General features: G+C 49.8%; 1 protein-coding gene across 1 annotated transcript; it reads left to right on the top strand.

The window, feature by feature from the left end:
- The first annotated feature begins 4,486 nt into the window (after positions 1–4,486).
- Positions 4,487–6,268, top strand: LOC128272955 (transcription factor SOX-1). The gene has a single exon (XM_053010844.1). The coding sequence runs from the start codon at positions 4,487–4,489 to the stop codon at positions 6,266–6,268; it is 1,782 nt and encodes a 593-aa protein (XP_052866804.1).
- Positions 6,269–18,278: the final 12,010 nt, after the last annotated feature.

Genomic DNA, 18,278 nt, shown 5'->3' on the forward strand with positions numbered 1-18,278 from the left:
TCGCCACGGCCCCGATACATGGGATGGTGGTGTTGGTGTGCTTCGGTGGATCTGTGTTTTGCACCTTTGAGCGTTACATTGATCGTGTCATAAAAGGGAAGCGAGAAGGAAAAAGTATTTCAAGTGCTTCATTGAATGTTGTTTGTACTGCTGTTGCTACGCTCTCGAGAATTGTGTCGACGCGCGACGGCTAGGGGATCGGGGCGAGCCGCGACCGGTGCCGACGACGGCGTAGTTTAGAGGTCCTGCGGCAGGGGTCCCTTTTCCCTTCGCAAGGCTTGTTGTAGCTCAATTGCCAATAAGTACTACTGTGTGTGCAGGCAGTAAACGATTCCATTGCACCGGAGAGCGAAAGAGAGCGCGAGCGATCAGAGTCCCTTCGGAGCAGAGCGCATAAAACATGTGTCTCCTTCTTAATCGCACCTCACGCGAACCAAAGAGTTTGTGGGCCTGCGTCTCGGGCCTCTGCATCTCATCGAGCAAGTTCCCATTCACCGCGCGGAACGGCTGGACCATGCTGTGGACGGATCCTGGCAGAAGGCACAGACGACACCACCAGGGAAGAGTTTATGATGGCAGTTCCGTACCGTCGGGATACGCTTCGGGAATGTTGGTGGCAGGACGACGCAGCAGACATCGAGATCGTCCTGTTTTTCGCTTTTAATCAAACCACGGATCAAGCACGAGAACCCGAAATTTGGCACTCAAAAAGTGGTGGTGGTGCTATCACACACACCGACAGCGAGTGAGAGAGAGGAGGCCACGAAAATGGATTCCAGGAACACCACCCAGTCAGCCAGCCACCCCTCGGCCACAGTGCCAGACCGCCCGAGAGAGAGAGGACACATTTAAGCCAAGGACAATGGACCGCGTACAATTGTGTAGGGCTGCTGGCGCGGACTCCTAAAATACGAGACCCGATGGACACGGATCCGGATGATGGTATGGTGGTGTGTTGCGTTATTCAGTGCGGTGGCTGAAGTGTTGAACCTTTTATTTCCCAGTTTTGTTGAAGTTGAAGGTCATCACGGAACACTAACAAGCACACTGTAGCACCGCCACCGCGCGCCTCAACTTCTCTTTTCGCTATTCTGGGAGTTGTGTTTGCTTTTATTCGTGTGAATCCATACTTCACACTGTTACTTTCACTTCGAAATCTTCTCTCTATCGAGCATTGTGACTCTTCGTCTCTCTCTCTCCAACACTTTATAGCACTCATTATTTGGGTAAACAGGATTACACGATCAGCTGCAGCAGAGTGTGTTGTGTTTGTAGGTTTGCAAACAACAAGGCGAACGACACTGTGACTCGACTTTGCCAGGGAGGCTGTAGTTCGTCGTGGGGCGATGGGTCGCGCGCCATACGACTTCCTATTGTCGAAAGTTCTATTGATGCATCGGAACCGCGCTCTCTCAAAGGGATTCGGGTCTCGGTGTGTGTGTTGACGGGCTTTGTTTGGCACTTGTTGAATCGGTCGGGTTTTGTTTGTTTATTATGCAACTCGTCACCCGACGGACTACCAGTCCGTCAGACAGTGCGCCCCTCCATATGACGTCATGTCGCCATTTATGTTTCGCATCGCATTTCTGCCTATTTTTGGTCAATTTGATCGATTTGCTTGTTGATTGTATCCGATAGTTTTGTTTAGATTCGATCTCGGATCAGACTGATTACTCTTATTTTATGTTTATTTTCCATTTTTTAGCAACCTCTGCAACGTGTCCACAACATTCTTGCGGATTCTGACTGCAAATTGCAATTTCTATTTTAGGACTTCCTCCAAGAGGGCCGGTACTTAGCAACGGCGTGGCGCATAAAAATAATAATACCGAAATGCTGCTGCGCGAATACGAGGGTGATTGGTTCGATTGCGATTTTCATACCCCGAGAAAGAGGAAGATGAAATGTGTCTTCGATGTGCCGTCGTCGTCCACCTCAACGCCACCTGGCCGTGTTTTTTCCTCCTTTGTAGGAAAATCGATGATGGAGCATCACCCAGCAGCGGTGTTAGATAAAAGAGGGGCTGCGCGATATTATTATCGCTCCGCTATTACTATTATTAGCACACCACCGACTCTCTCGCCGGCGTAGGTTTGGTGAAAAATCGCAGGAATGTTTTGGTCGCAATAAGTAGATTGATTTCTATTTCTTCCACTTCCGCAAAAGAGGACGCAAAAAAACACCCCGCGCGAGGAGTGAGGAGGTACTTGCGCCGAAGGACTTTGGTATCCATCTTGGCGAAACACGACCACGGCACCGAAGACCGAGCGAGGGCGCAAACCTATAATCAACATATTTTGGGTAGCGAGAAAAACGGGGAAGCAGTGCGGGGCGAACCTTTCCGATCGATCGATGGCACGCCACGGTTCCACGGAGACACCGATGGTGTCTCTGCCTAACCAGTGTTGCGTATCGTACCGTGTGCGTACGACGGCTCTCTAAACCGTGGAATGTTGGACCGGTTGGTGCTGGTAGGCAGGCGGGGTGGTACGCTGAAATGTCAGAAATGTCAAAATTGTGCGTGTTGTCCGTGTACCGTCCTCAGCGGACTCGGAAAGGCTCGGTTTTGCAAACGGCAGGACGGTGGATGCTGGCTGGCAATCCGTATGTTATAGCAAAAGCATTTCGCTCTTTTCCCACACGATCTTATACGTTGGAAAGAGAGACAGCGCGAAAAATCCCTTTTGCCATGGCACTTTGGGGTGAAATTTTTATAGCAAAACCCTCGCAAACTTGGCAACGTCGCACGCAGTCACAACCCGAACACAGCAACATTAGCCACGCCCCTCGGTGGCGGAGAGCGAGACATGCGTTAGCTTCGTCGCGGGCGAATACTTCACCCTCTCCCGGACGATGGCCTGGTGCCGCAGCCAACTTGTCTGGCTTGGCGCGGTTCCTGGGTTGGGTTCTTCGTCCGTCGGTGGCCGCGAAATACCTGCGCATGCTTTCGCTTCGTGCATGCCAAAGCGAGACAGCGGAGGCTATGCTGCCTTAGCCTACTACAAACACCATCGCACTTATGCTGCTGCGACCGAGAGCTGGATGCGTGTACGAAGACCATGTTGCGTGCCCCGTTCTATTGCTCTCTCTCCCTCGCATGCTGGGTGTTTTTGGGTGTGTGTGCGTTGCCGTAGAGATCTTTCGATCTGATTGGTCCACACTCCCGCGGCCCACACGTAGTGGTGGAAGCAAACGAGGTGGCTCGCGAAGCATACGATGGCAGCAGCATAAGCCGGACGACGGCGGTTTCCTCTGATAAATCTGCCAGAGCCACAACGCCGCGCGTACTCCAATCGGGTCGAAGTTGGGCGAGAGAGGGTTGAGCTGTGTGCGTGTGGCCGTTATGCTACGCCACACACACACACCGGGGCGGCGTTCGGGTGTTCCGTCGAGATTTCACGGGGTTCGGTACGGGATCCGCGGCCACCGAGCTTTCACAGTACAACGGAAAGGTGCTCTGTTCGCATGTGCGTCGTAATTCCGCTCGCGTGTACCGTGTAGCTAAGCGCGACGTCGTCCTCGTCGTCGTCGTTTCTCGTCCCGTGTGTTGTGTACCTCTACGCTGTGACCCCAGGGTGGTGTCCGTCCGGGATCTGTTTTCCGGTTTCCTCGGCCGATCGGTTACATAATCCCCAAGGACCCCCACACATGTGTGTGTCGGGAAGTGATCCTTCCTTGATAAGGTGGCATGCAAGGTCCCAAGGTGATAACAGAAGTGAAAACACTGAGTCCGAGGAGAAGCAACTGTTATGCGTGTGCTGGTGATTGGTGTGAAGATAGAAGTGGTCGATCTTGAGCTTATCCGATCGCTTCCAACACAGATCTTGCCAGTCTCAGTCCAATCATCCTCCAAAGCAACCTTTAGTGTGTCCCGAGTGTGCCTGTACTTGGGTGTTCCCGTTCTCGTGCGAGGTCCTGATTTTGGTGGCGTAAACAGAAAAGGTGTCGCACTTTGAGAGAGAGAGCCGGGAGGAAGCGATCTTTTGGATCCGGAAAAATCGGTTGAAAGGTTGATCTGATTAGGCGCTCGTTGTGTTTCTTTTTGGTGTGGCCGTGTGAATGTGTCCTTGCAAGTTCCAATGACCAATCGAATCGGATTGGTGGCACGTGCGGGTGTGTGCCCAGTGTAAATGTTCGGCATCCTTGCCGCTTGCCGGCCATTGTAAGCCGGGGATGCATTCGATCAAGGCCCTGGCCGATTCCTTCGAAACATTGTAACGAGAACCGATCGTTTGAATCGTGTTTCGGTTGTGTGTGTTTGTTGTGGTGGCGTGGTTTTCTGTGTGTGTGTGCATCAACCCGTTAGGCAAACCGAATTACAATATTTTCCAAACTGTTTGCCTACAGACAAAGTAGTTTCGGCGTCAGTGCGGTAAGCGGCGACACAGCACCGGCAGCAGCAGCGGCGGCAGCGGTGTCGATCGCTGACTTCGGTGGTGGTGATTTCGCGGATTGCGTCGACGACTACGGCGACGGCGGCAGCAACATGCTGACCATGGAATCCGACATGAAGGGGGGCGGCATCCTGCATGCCACGATGCCCCCGCACCACCCGTCGTCACTGCACGGCCACAGCACCTCACCGTACGGTGCGCTCGGATCGCTCAGCATGATGAACCTCGGACAATCACAGTTCACGTCGCATCAGACGGGGACCGCTGCGGCGCAACAGCACCACCTGCTGGCCAATGCCGGAGGTGGTGGCGGAGGCCATCAGCAGCAGCAACAGCAGCAGCAGCACCAGCAGCACCACCTGACTCATGCGCTCAGCAGCAACAACAATAACAACAACAACGGTGGCAGCAACAACAGCAGCGGATATGGAAGCCACACGCACGACAGCAGCCCGCTGCAGCAGCCCGTGTCCGGTCTGAGCCCCACCGGGGGCCTGGTGGGCCAGGGCCACTCGCAGCACAGTTCCCCGACCGGGCTGTCCGGTGCCACGATCCAGCACCACATAACGGCCAGCGGTGGTGGCCATCACCATCATCACCACCACCACAGTGGCGGGGCCGGTGGACTGTTGGGTGTGAATCACAACAACAACAACACGAGCAAGGCGGCCCAACAGAACGCGGATCGCGTGAAGCGGCCGATGAACGCGTTTATGGTGTGGTCCCGCGGCCAGCGCCGGAAGATGGCGTCGGACAATCCGAAGATGCACAACTCGGAGATCTCGAAGCGACTCGGGGCCCAGTGGAAGGACCTGTCCGAGACGGAGAAGCGCCCGTTCATCGACGAGGCGAAGCGGCTGCGGGCGGTGCACATGAAGGAGCACCCGGACTACAAGTATCGGCCGCGCCGGAAGACGAAGACGCTGACGAAGGCGAAGGAAAAGTATCCGCTCGGTGTCGGCTCGTTGCTGGGCGGAGGCGGCCAGTCGGCGGACGGGTCCGGCGGTGGTGGTGGCATGCGGACCGGCTCCTCGACGACACTGGCCGCGCAGCAGGCGGCAGCGGCCGCAGCAGCGGCCGCGGCGGCCGCCGCCAACCGTGATATGTACCACCAGATGCCTCCGAATGGCTACATGCCGAACGGCTACACGATGATGCACGATCCGTCCTCGGCCGCCGCCTACCAGTCGCAGCAGCACTACATGAGCAATTACCACCATCACCCCCGGTACGATATGAGCCAGATGGCGGCGGCGGCCGCCGCATCCGGAACGGGCTCGCTCAACAGTTACATGAACGCCACCGGATACGGTAGCATGTACGGTGGTGGTGGAGGCGGTGGCGGCGGTACCGTCACCGGTGGCCAAACGTCCCCGTACGGTGGCAGCGGAGGTCTGCAGCAACCGGGCTCCCCGTACAGCACGACAATCCAACAGCAGCCCGGTTCCCCGTACGGCCTGAACCACCAGCCCGGAAGTGCGATGTCCTGCCAAAGCCACAGTCCGAGTGATTCGAGCGTCAAATCGGAACCCGTCTCACCGGGCCCGATCGCGACCGCCACGAACAACAATCTGACGATGAAGCGCGAGTACCTGGGCGGCAGCGGGCACCAGCAGGCGGTGGCGGCAGCTGCGGCAGCCGATCTGAGCCATCTCATCAACATGTACCACGTGCCGGAGATGCAGCAACCATCGGACCACCGGAACCAGCTGATGCAGCACTACCACCAGCAGCACCAGCAGCAGCAGCAGCAGCACAACGCGAGCGTGTCGCCCGATCTGCAGACCCAGCATCAGCACCACCAGCAGCTGCAGCAACAGCAGCAACAGCAGCAGCAGGTCCTGCGAGCGATGGCGCCGATCTCACACATGTGAGACTTGGCTACGACCACTACCTCTCCGCAACGCAGCAGCAAGGCCACGGTCGGTACACCACCGAACCGAAACACGAGCAACGGGAGCGCAACGGCCGCCGCAGCGGCTTCCATCGATTGTGGTGCCGCCTCACCTCCAGAAGCATCAGCAGCCGCCGTCGCCGCCACCACAAGCAGCCTCTTCCAGAGCCATCATCTACAGCATTCGCTCGATCGGTTGCCACTCTCGTCCTCGCCACTGTCGGCGTATCGGCATCATGCGCACCAGGACATGAACGGAGGCGGCAGTCGGTCCACGGAAGTCACCGTGACGGCGGCCCATCATGCGGCTCTGCTGGGCAGTGCCGCCAGTGGATTCGGCTTTTCGTTGGCCAACGATGACGGCTCGGCGCTCGTCAATGATCACGATCCGCAGGACCACCACCACCATCATCAGAAGCATCCGTTTCACGGCGCCACCGGACTTCACATGCCGTCCCCACCACCGTCGCACCATCATCATCACCTTTATCACTATCATCATCATCACGATTATCATCATCATGCGTCGCTCTTGGGTGGCACTGGTGGCGGCGGTTTCGTCGGTTCGACGGTGGCGGTGGTGGACGGCAACAACGAACCCGGCGGCGGCGGCGAACGGGACGACACGTCCGGGTTTCTGTCGATTGCCGCGACGATACCACCAGCATCATCGGCGGCCGAAAACAGCTACTGTCTTGAGGGGGGCCTGGTGACCGCCGGAGTAGCAGCACCGTCTTCGTCGTCGGTTGATGAAGACGCGCTCGAGGAAGAAACTGGCGCCGAAATTGTCGTCGGAAACCAGCGATCGAACGATCGCTCAGCGGCGGCAGCTCCGACGTCATCGAGTGCGATTGCGGCGGCTGTCGCCGCTAGGACGGCGGCTGCCGCAGCAGCGGCCGCTGCCGTAGTAGCCCACCATCATCACCACCATCATTTGCAGCCGCACTCGGCGGCGGCGGCGGCAGCGGAACTACAGCAGTACCACCATCGGCATCATCCGTCGCATCATCATCGATCGCTGGCGATGGACGTATCGGCACTATGAGAGGCGGCGGTGCCCAAGCAGAAGCAATAGAGCAATGCTGTTCCGTAGTGTGAGACTGACGCGTGCCTCGCGGAGCGAAATTTCGTGCGTGTGGTGGTGATGTCCTTCGCCGTGTGCCGTTCCGAGCTTTTTACGGCCGCCTTCCCGTTTAAAGTAGTAGAAACCTGTCTTCCTTAATTTTTTGCGGAAGAGGTACCAGCACATACACACCCATGTATCAGGTTTGTTTTTGCCGTTGCAGTGGCGTACTCTGGAGCGGTGGTCCCTAGGCCTTTTTGACTTGACGCGGTGTTGCGGATGGGGCGAGCTGTTGATCGCGGGGTCGATCGGCAGCAGTAGGAGGGCCACCCCAAAACGTTTGACGTAATGTGTGATATTATTATTCCCCTTTTTCTCGATTATTTTTTGACACCGAGATGACTCCTTTTTCTTCCTTCTTTTACACCTTCTTTGTTACACTCTTTGTTGGCCACACTCGTCAGGCCACATCTTCATTTAGGGAACGAACTCTCAGACTAGACTTTCTCGGAGCGATACAAAAGAATTGCGAATCGAATTATGAAGTGTTTTGTGACTATAGAGCCTCTCCGTGGGGGAAAGTGCGTGCGTGCGTGTATGTGGGGAGGTTAAACCGTCGTCGAACTGATAATGAGTTAACTGTGCCCAGTTTTGCGGGTTGACAGGCGTAAACTTTAGTGTTAGTGTAATCTCGGCAGAGCTATAGGTTTTTCTTTCTCGAACGGTGTTTTCTTCCGCCACCTGAACGAATCGAATTATGCGCGGCGAATGGTGAAAAGACACGCGCATCAGATGACGACGCTCAAGAGTTTAGTCCTTCGAGGGCACTTTTCTTCCGGCGCGGCGCGAAAGGAAAGGAAAGTGGTGTAAAAAAACCCAAGCAATCAACACACACAATAACTCTACGCAAATACTGTAAAGCATATATTATATTAGTTTTATTAGCGTTTAGCAAAGCACAGAACAAAACACAGTGAACTCAGAAGAAAAGGGCGCCCCGGCCTACGCGAGGTCCCCGTTCAAAGGAGATTTAAGAATTTATCGGAGTAATATGAATATTTGTTGAGTGAGAATTAAAGACGACACAATCCTGAGCTACTCATTATTGTTTTTCTTTGTCCTTTATGACGATGGGGGACGGGAATGCGTTTCGTTTGGTATGAAGCATTTTTCAACATGGCTGCGCCGACTAAGCAGTTATTTTTCCAACGACTACTTCGACCGGCTGCCGTGCCGTGTGAAGGTGTTCCTTCTCTTTTTCCGTCTGACGGTGCCCACTACGATGTGTCCTGATCTTCTTGCACACTTGTGTGTGTCGCATTGGACCAGAGGACTAGCAGCGAAGGCCGTTTTCGAAAATGGTAATGTGTAGCACAAGAACGCAGTAGTCAAGTTATGCAACTGTAAATAGACGAACAAAAATGGTGGATAATTAAACGCAGAAGCCGAGCAGAGGTACTAGACGAAGAGAAAAAAAACGGAAAAAAGAATAAAAAATAAACAAAATAAAACGCAAAACCAATGATCAATCATCAAAACCGCACCTGTAAAAACTGACAGAATTTAACCGATTTATCCAGCACACAGGCGGCACCCGTCGGGGTGTTGTGTGGCGCGAAAAGTAGCGGATCGGATGGGCAGTAGTCCCCATCCGTGTCCCCCGTCGGGTTGTAGAGAGAAGCTAGGTAAACTGTAGAACTTGGTCAAAAGTTGTGCAAAAGCCTAGTAGCGCGCACACAGCCAAACATGCGAGAAAGGAAAACAAACACACAGAGAGACAAACAAAACGAGCATACCGATTCGGAACCAATGTAATGAAATATCCCGCGAGAACACTGAATTACTACTGTACGATGGCGAATTTCCAATGTTAACAAAAACCAACAATGCAACTAAAAAATGATGAAAAATTGAAATGAAATGTGCAGTCTTGTTTTCTTTTGGTGGGGGTGTCTGGGTGGGATCGATCGGAGATTGAGATGGATCGATTGCGATGCGATCTTCGATGAGATCGCGCTTTGCCAGGGTTTCCGCTTTTCTTGTCTCGTTCGGTTGTCGTCCGTTGGCGTTTCGAAACTCTGCGTGTGCCATCGATTGATTTGTGTTGAGTTTAGGTGACCATGTTGCTGGCGTCGTCGTGTTCTGTCACCGGAAGAGGGCCCTCTCTCGAGTCTCGATGTGTGGGCGCTTCACTTTCCTGCTTTCCATTTGCCCTAGGCTTTGAGGCGCTAGGCCCGCCGGTAAGGACACGTTCAGCAGCAGCAGCAGCTACACAGTAGTGGCTTAGAAAAAGAGCGATAAAATCGAAAGCTCGCTCAGGACCTCCGTTGAAGAGCATCGTACAGCTGGCAGGTAAAGGCGTGATGTAATAATTTTCTTCCACATACCACAGCACGGTCCGCGAAGGGACTGACCCAGGAACATGGTGCATGGTTCAGTGTGCGTGTGTGCGTCGAAGCAAACAAAGTGCTGCCCAAAGCCCAAAAGGGACCCCGACCCGGAGACGGTTCGTTTTGTGTTAAATCATTCGAAATAATTTTCTTGCCGAAACCTACCGCGTACCTTGGGCCGGAATTCGCGGAAAATCGCCCCCGGGGCCGGCGGGAAAAACCGGCGGGCCACACAGAGTTCGTCCCAACGATGACGAACCGTTTTCTCGAGCAGTCGGTAGCGAGTGTCAGTGTGTGTGGTGTGCGGCTGTTTTTGGGTCTCCGGACCCAGCGTGGACAGCAATTAATTATTAACTACACTCTCTGCTACGCCACCCCACCACGCGTTACGCACATCAGCTGTGGTCCGGGGTGAGTAGCATAGTTTGGTTTTTTTTGTCTATTTTTCTTCCACTCCGGGGTCCGACGGCAACCCCCGTCGGGTTTCAGGTGGCGTGTGCGATCGGTTGATAGCGATAATAATAATCATACGCGAGGTGTTGGTTTGCTTTGGACGCTTTTATGTATGTTTTTCTCCGCGCTTACAGACCAAAAGTGTTGTTGGGCTCGTTTTTTTGTGATCCCGACTGACCCCTAATAATTGGTCGGAAAAAGAGATAATTTTAAATGCTCCCGTTTATTTTTCGGTCCGCTTCTCTAAAGGCGATGGGGCGATAATGGCCAAGTAAGGCGAGAGAAAGCATAAGAACGAAAATCCAAATTGCATCATGACGCTGCAGGGAGAGCTGTTAAGATGTGCTGTTTATTAAGATGCTCGAGCAGCACGCTTAAACATCGCCAAAGTGAAAAAACAGTTGAAAAGTTTTTACATCCACCATGGGAGACTTCGGAGCGTCAAGCGACGAACTCCACGGCGAAAAAAAACGGTGTAAAATTAAGTCGCTAACCCAGGAATGTGTGATCCGTGGAAAAGATGGAACAAAATAAGCAAGTAAAACGATTTTTATTGCAAATGGTGGCAGCTCCAGAGTGCGGCACAGGTTGTCCCCGCGTAACGGAACTTGACGTAAAATTCCGATCCACTTCTCGCGCCCCGCTGCTGCTGTCCGCTCGTTCGCCTTCCACCGCGTGTGAAGATTGGGTTAGTATCGCTTATTAATGTTAAACCACTTCAAATGGGTTTCCGATTCCAACGCGCTCTCTCAACTCCGCTGCCCGCCGTCGCCACCGGGGATTAGCGTGGCTTACCGTGTGCTGCGCTGCTGCGCACCATCTTTTGTGGCCGATGCCGAGCGGTCGTGCTCCCTTTTTTACCGGTCTGTTTTCGGCTCCGAAAGAAGTCATAAAATTAAACAAAAATTATGATAATCATCGCGTTCGATCGCGCGAGAGAGCGTCACCGTGGTTCGCGCAGACCGTGCTGGCCCGAAATTGCAGGTTCTGATTTCCATCGGGGAGCAATAAACGTAATCAAATCAGTGGTCACGGAGGCTGGCGCGCGCGCGCACACACCCCGGGGTCGAAGGAGATTGCTCGTGGGGTGTTTCGTGCACGTGAGGCTCTGGAAAGTAGGCCCAATCTTGCGTGCCTCTCCTGCCCGGGGCAGATAATCCGCGCGTGGTGATCGAGGATCGTCATCACTTCATTAAGATGAAACAAAAAAAAAACGGAGAAGGTAGAAAGGAAAATCGGAGCGAAATCGGAGCAACATGCCCATCTCGTGGTGATTATGTCGATAAAATTGACGACGACGGCGACGGCGGCGATGATGACGACCTGGAGGTGGTAAGCGACACGGGTTTATCTTCTTCTTTTCGGGCCCGAAATACCGGTTGTGATAGCAAATGTCTTCATTTTCAGGTGCCAGTGCGTAACGAGTCTATCGTCGTCACTTTGATTTGGGGCTGCATCGTCGACCGTTCCACCGAACAGTGTTTCCGATCTCCTACTGCTACTACTCTCCCGACGGTCCGATGCAGTTTAATCTACCCGTCGCGGCGCGTTGGTCTCAATTAACACGATGTTATCGGGAAGAGATCGTGCGCGCCCCATCGCGGATGAATTTTTCTCCGGGTTTGTGTTGTGAAGCAGTCGTTGACAAATGGGCGCCGAGCTTAGCATTGATTACTTGACAGGCTCTCGGGGCGGCGTTGTTTTCGGGTGGCTAGGCTAGGGCGGCAGCGTCTGGAGGAAATTAGGAAGATAAATGTTTTCCGCGCCGCATCTTCAATTTGGAAGAACCCGGGACTCCCAACGGAATCAGTTAGAGAAAATCTCGCGGCTGGTCCGGCTCGAACCGGTGATAGTAATTTCTTTGCGGGTTTCGTTTTTCCCTTCTTTCTTCCGAAACGAAATCTGATCTTCAAGTTGGATACGAAGGTTAAGACCGACGCTTTCAAAAGCGGGCTGAATCGGAATATGTTGAATATGCGCGTGGCAGCGCCGGGTTCGAATGGACGGACGGTGGCGCGCGGATGTTTACGGGCTGGGCAGTAGCAGCCTAACAGGGATGTAATTTGTTGGCGAGACTAATTTAGGTGAATTATTATAATGCGGAGTGTTTTTTTTTCGTCCAGAGCAATAGTCATAAAAAACAATAGCTCTCCCTGTGCCTGGTGAGAAGATTAGTCACGTGAGGATATGAATTTGTTTTTTTACGAGCCGCACAATTTATGTGGAGCTTTAGGTGAAGGTTAAGTGGATTGATTTGTGCCTGGATTTATTTGTTTGAACACATAATTAGGCTAAAGATGAGCATGATTTTATATTTTCGTGCAACTGACAGAAATTGGTTAATACTTGTTGGTAAGTAATATTTATGTAACTATATTACACTTCGCTCAATATTTCTTCGTCGCTTTCCGTAGTGTCTGTTTGCAGTTGATTGGAGGATTCTCTCTTTTGTCCAACCTGCATCTCGAGTGTTGGTCCTGTTTTCGCTCTTTGACTCGGCCTCTCGCGTATCGAAAGGACACTACACAAGCACACAAATACTACCGAGCAGTGTAGCAGCAACTAGTAAAAAGTGGCACTGTGTGATGTAGGCTGGCTTTCTCGCACATGCGCCGCATAGTTTGTGGTTTTTGTTTGTCCGCTTTCAGCAAGCAGCACGACATTTTACAATTTCGCTACGGTCCCATCGTCCTTTGGGGTAGCATTACTTTAAGAGGCGTATTAAAGTTAGATACACTCCGTTTGGTGGAGTTTGATAAGCGCTTTATCAAAACTTAACCCAGGTAAGACACAATGTTTTATTTTTTGTCTCGATGCGTAATAAACAATCGTAATTGTTTACGATTTTTAGCGATGAATAAGGATTTTAAAAGAAAAAGGGGAGCTCGCGTGAAAGTCTCAATGACGAAAAGGTCCTTTAGTACGAGATAAGTATTCAAAAATGTCTGAAGTTCTGTATTTACATTCCCTTCAAACTTATCGAACCATTTATAGTAGAGACTTTAGAAATGTTTAGGATGATATTCGTTGCGTTAGTTTAGCTTTCTAGTACTAGTTTAATTATTCATGACATTGGAACTTTTCCGACGACTATTATTGGCAAAATTGAACGTTAAATGAATTGTTAAAATGTTAAAAATGTAAATAATGTAATGAACTTGGTGCTGTGGTAAGGAACATTTTATATTTCACATCTATTTCATTTCGAATGCTCATGCTCTACTTCTTGCGTCCTTGTGTGTGTTTCTAAAATCCATCGACATTGCCAATCAATTTGCCATTTCTATTGCAAAACACAACCCAGTTCATTCGCAAGGACCCATTCGTGGGCCGCACTTTCACTTGTGAAACTTTCTCCATCGACACTGCTCGAAGTTACTACTGCTGCTGCTGCTGCTGCTTTTGGCGATGGTTCCTGGAAACTTGCTTCCTATTCAGCGGCATAAGTTAGAGAGTAATTTCGGGCTTTAATTAATATGAGTGCGTAGATAAGGGACAGAATGGGACATGACTTTCGCCGTCGTCGTCGTCGACGTCGATTGTACCCGTTTTGAATCCGGTCCTTCTCCTTCTCCATTTTCTCCACCTTTCCTCTAGCCTTCGGTAACTTCAGAGCGGCCACCCGATTCAGTGCGACCATGCCCAAAAGTTCCCGTTTTGGCTCCCACCAGAGTGGGTGTTAAATGGGGAAAGGTTTTTTGTTTAATTGCGCAGGCCAGCTAGGCGACAAGGACGTTCGGACTCTTTCGATCTCGTCACCAACCACTGACAAGTGTGGCGGTGTGTGGCTTTTCACAGCGAAATATGACACAACTCAATACTTGGACTAATAATGGAGTCATTGCTGGTGTCGCAGGCATATTTGGGTACTTTATAATTACTTAAGTGAACTAGCATTTAATGTGTGTTTCACAAAAAATGTTACGACACGAATTGTAACATCAATCAGTTTCAGTTTCCTCTTTATAATTATTATAGTTTTAAAATTTTTTTCCATATACGTCTTTTAATAACTAAATCATAGACCCAGGCTTGGTAATAATTTTCGTTGGTTGTTGTTTGCCGTTTTGGGGTCTCCAATATCAACTTCATACGTTATTTTCCATAAGACTTACCCTGGAAGCTTGCTGCAAAACCAATGGAAGCTTGTTGCAAAATAATTATTGCAAAGTTTCTTCTAGGTGTAAGACAGTTACAATCGCCATTTTTGGAAGAACACCCATAGTTCATCCATCTCGCGTTCGCGATATTAGGTCGAGAGACGAGTTGAGAAGAAATCGGAACGTGTTAAAGTAGTAACCGTTCGTCTGGAGATCGGGAGGAAGTCGGCAAAACCGGCAGCAAATGGGACGGCCAAGGAGCAGCCGGGACGTAATTTAATTAAATCGTCTTTCTTCTCTTCTCGTCCAACTTTGCACGATTTCCGAGTTTCCGAGGCGCTGGGATGCGCCAACAGAAGCAGCGGCGTAAAGTTCAAGGAAGTCGATTAGAAGAAGAAAAATCTTCTCTCCCCAGCCACCTCTCGACGGAACGCGGTGGGCCCGGTTCGGTAACAAGGAAGTCCGTCCCATTGTGCCCCGATGTCATCCGGGACGGACAAGCGGACTGACAGCATCCTCGACGGGACCGGGAACTCTTGCTCTCGCTCCATCCTGGTGTGCGGATCCTGGTTGCTCTGCGCAGGAATCTTCTTTCTGCGAATGCGACGAAGCAGGTTTTCGACCGGGGGGCCATGACGCCATGGTCCAACGTTTGAGACCAGATTTGATTTTTTTTTTCGTGGAACGATATAATTCTTTTCTCTTCCAGGCCAGGTCCAACGGTGTGTGTTGGTACAATTCATCTGCTGTGTGGCTTCTTCATCTGTTGCTTGAGAGCAAGTTTATTTCCTGTTTGTCGGCCGTGTTGCATGTTTTACTTTTTTCACTTTTGGCACACAGACCCACACCGGATATGCTCGTTTTAATAAGGTTGCAATAGAAGATGTGATAAATTTTTGCCCAAGACGGGGACCATCATTGAACAAATTATAAAAATATTGTGCGATTCGTCCACTTCATTAAATCAAGTTTGCATACGAGTGAAAATGAATGTTTTATTTATTTAATAAGTGTTGCAAATAAAAGGGCTCATGTGTAGAACTATAAATCATCAACTGTACTGAACTATGAATTTCTTTTTAGGTTAATCATCAAATCATCAAAATGTTGTTTACTAAAAGGCTTTCGTTAGTCTAACTTTATTCATATCATATTTATTGTGATATTTTCTAATGTCTTGTTTGTTGGCCAACCATTTGTTTGTTTTTTCCATCTCTTTTCTCCCATATTTTTATGGTATTCAATTTAAGATTTAAAACTGACATGCCAACAGTTTTACGACACTTTTCATTTCACTGTTGGTTTTGATTTCGAACGAGTTTTCACACCTTTCGGTGCACTGGGGCAGAAAATCAATCTCCAGCACACGTTCGCGCCGCCCGGTGTCCAGAGTGCAGCGAAACTTTCCTCTTATATTTATACTCCGGTTGGGGAGTCAGCGCCAGCAAAGTTTTAATTGCATCGGCACGCCATCACCCCCGTCCCGTCGGTGCAGTTCCTTGGAGCTGCCAACAAGCAGCAAGTTAACTGAGAAACTAGCTGACATTCTGGCTTCTGGTTTCTGCTCAAACCCAACACTGTTCCGGGCAAGACGCTAGCTGTGGCTGGGTAGTGACGGCTTTGGCGAAGAGCAGCTTTCCGTTCGCCTTTCTTTCCAACGGTGCTGCAACCGTTTTTTGCTATGTTTTGTGCTCGAAAGCCGGAAGTTATGGTGTGAAGTGCAGTAGTAGCAGTCGACTCGACACTGCCACAATGTCTCTCATTTTGGGCCTGACTTTTTCCGAGTCTAGGAGGAGTAGGAGTCTAGCAATCAGCAAGGGTCTGGCGGTCGGTGTTAACTTGTGGTGTTTTATGTGGCTCTTTGGTAGCACCGGTTTTTGCCCCCTTACTGCACATACGTTAAAGTTTAAGGAGTTGCTCCCGTTGGTGCCATTTGCATTTTGACCTTCCCTTACACCGTGTTATGCATTTCACAAACAGTTCGATGCAAGTTTTATTGCTTTTCGTATTTCTATATGGTTTCCTCCTTTTATTTAATTAGTTTTACAAAGAAAATTGTTGTTTACTTCTAAAAAGCTATTCCCAATTTATTAAAGTAGAACATATGGTTTGCTTAAATTAGATAAGTAAAGTGGCTTTAAAATACTTTATTCATACGTTGGTGCAGATGTTTCGGTCCAGCGCTTTGCTGAGCATTTGTTGTTGCGGCGTCCTCGTCAGCCTCACGATCAGCAAAAGTTGGTTGACACTCCTCGCATATCTGCGGGGCACCTAGCAAAAGATTGTTTGCCATTTTAGTGAACTTGTTTTTGCTGTTTGCTGCCAAAGCGCCTGATCCGAGTGCAGCCTGTTGCCGTGGAGAAAGTTGAACAAAAATAATCATTTGGACGAACTTTAAAATGACTGAAAGTGGGTGCAAAAACAAGTGAAACGATGGAACTGTGCATCGCTGGATGGAACTGTTAAAAAACAAGTTTATCAACCAACGAATTCAACGAGATGGTCTTTTTTCTGGTTTTCTCTGTGAGTTATGCAGAGAGTAAAAATAACGAGTTGCAACTTGGAAGAATGCAATCCCACATTTGTTGTTTTTACAAATTCTCAAACTAAAAGGTGGCCAAGCATGATAGCAGCAACTGATGCAGTTCTACGAATGAGTTATATGATCCACGAACCGACTATTCAACTCAAACACAGCTTCATGCGGCGCATCCCACACAAGGCTTTAATATGAAACTGCATATTATACCAATATTAGTAACTAATATTAGTATAGTTGGGCATTTCAATAAAAAGTTGTTGGTACAATTGAAATCAAAACAAACTCTAATTTATTTGAATAAATTTTTCTGGCGAATGTTTATGGGGCATATTGTGGGTGATCCTGACGGCGTCGTTATGCTCCTGTATAGTGCATGTTGGATTCGACCCGGCAATCGACAAAATGGACACGAATGAGCAAAAAACCGGAGAGAGTGCAGATGAAATTGAATTTAAATTAAATCCCCAGCCACGGTACAGCGCGTCAGAAGCTCGGCAAGCTGGGAGGCAAATTTTAAATTGGTTTAAAACAAAACTGTGATCCCAAAGGCAACGCCGCCATCACCATCGTGGACACGCCTGGTGCTGATGATACACACTCCCACACACGTGTCCGGATGTGTGATGAAAATTGACCGCGGAAAAGCTTTAGGGATGAAAATGAAATTTAATTTGCTTTTGCCTGACGGGCGGCGGGCATAAGTTCAACAACAACAGTTTTCAATTTAAAGCTCATGACAGTTTTCGATGGAAATGGTTTTCCATTGCACGCCCTCTGCCGATTTCCGACCTCCTCCGAATTGAGTGATGGCTCAAACTAGGGTTGCAAAATACCGATAACCATCAACGAGGGGCGCGATATGTTAACCAGCTGCGAGAATAATAGATTGGCTAATATCTGAGAATTTCCAACGAATGCATCAAAAAGCACCGATTTGCAGGAATTAATTACAACAGGCAGAGGAATGGAAAATATGTTGTTTAGGTCCGTTGGGAGCGGGGATTTTCGTTGAAAAGTAAATTAAACTGTGAGCCCCGTTATTGTGCGTTGCGTAAAACAAAATAAAAATCGGTGAAGCGCCAACTGATTGCATATAAAGAAGAGGTGTCTGATGAAATTTGAACATGGAAATATTTTAAATCCCGCGAAAAATATGCTCACACATTAGCTAGAGAGTGGAACAATTGTTATCGCGATTTGCAAAAATATTTCATAAACATTTCAATCCAAATCGGGTGCAATATGCAGCACAAAGAGGCCAGTCACCATTATTGAACTGAGGCATTAACAAAGGATATTTTTGGCGTAATACCAAAACTATTGAACCTTAAAAATGTACTTAAAATATTTAAATGGCATAGTCACGGCATAGATCTGCTATCGGGATGTTTAGTTTAGATCGGGATAGAGCAAGTTTTAAGCGCTTGTTTTGAAGAGTCCAT

The sequence above is a fragment of the Anopheles cruzii genome, chromosome 3 (genome assembly GCF_943734635.1).
Source record: "Anopheles cruzii chromosome 3, idAnoCruzAS_RS32_06, whole genome shotgun sequence".
In the NCBI taxonomy this organism is placed as follows: domain Eukaryota; kingdom Metazoa; phylum Arthropoda; class Insecta; order Diptera; family Culicidae; genus Anopheles; species Anopheles cruzii.

Bases quoted from the DNA above. Each gene is read 5' to 3' on its own strand.
- LOC128272955 (XM_053010844.1), top strand. From the start codon at position 4,487: ATGCTGACCATGGAATCCGACATGAAGGGGGGCGGCATCCTGCATGCC.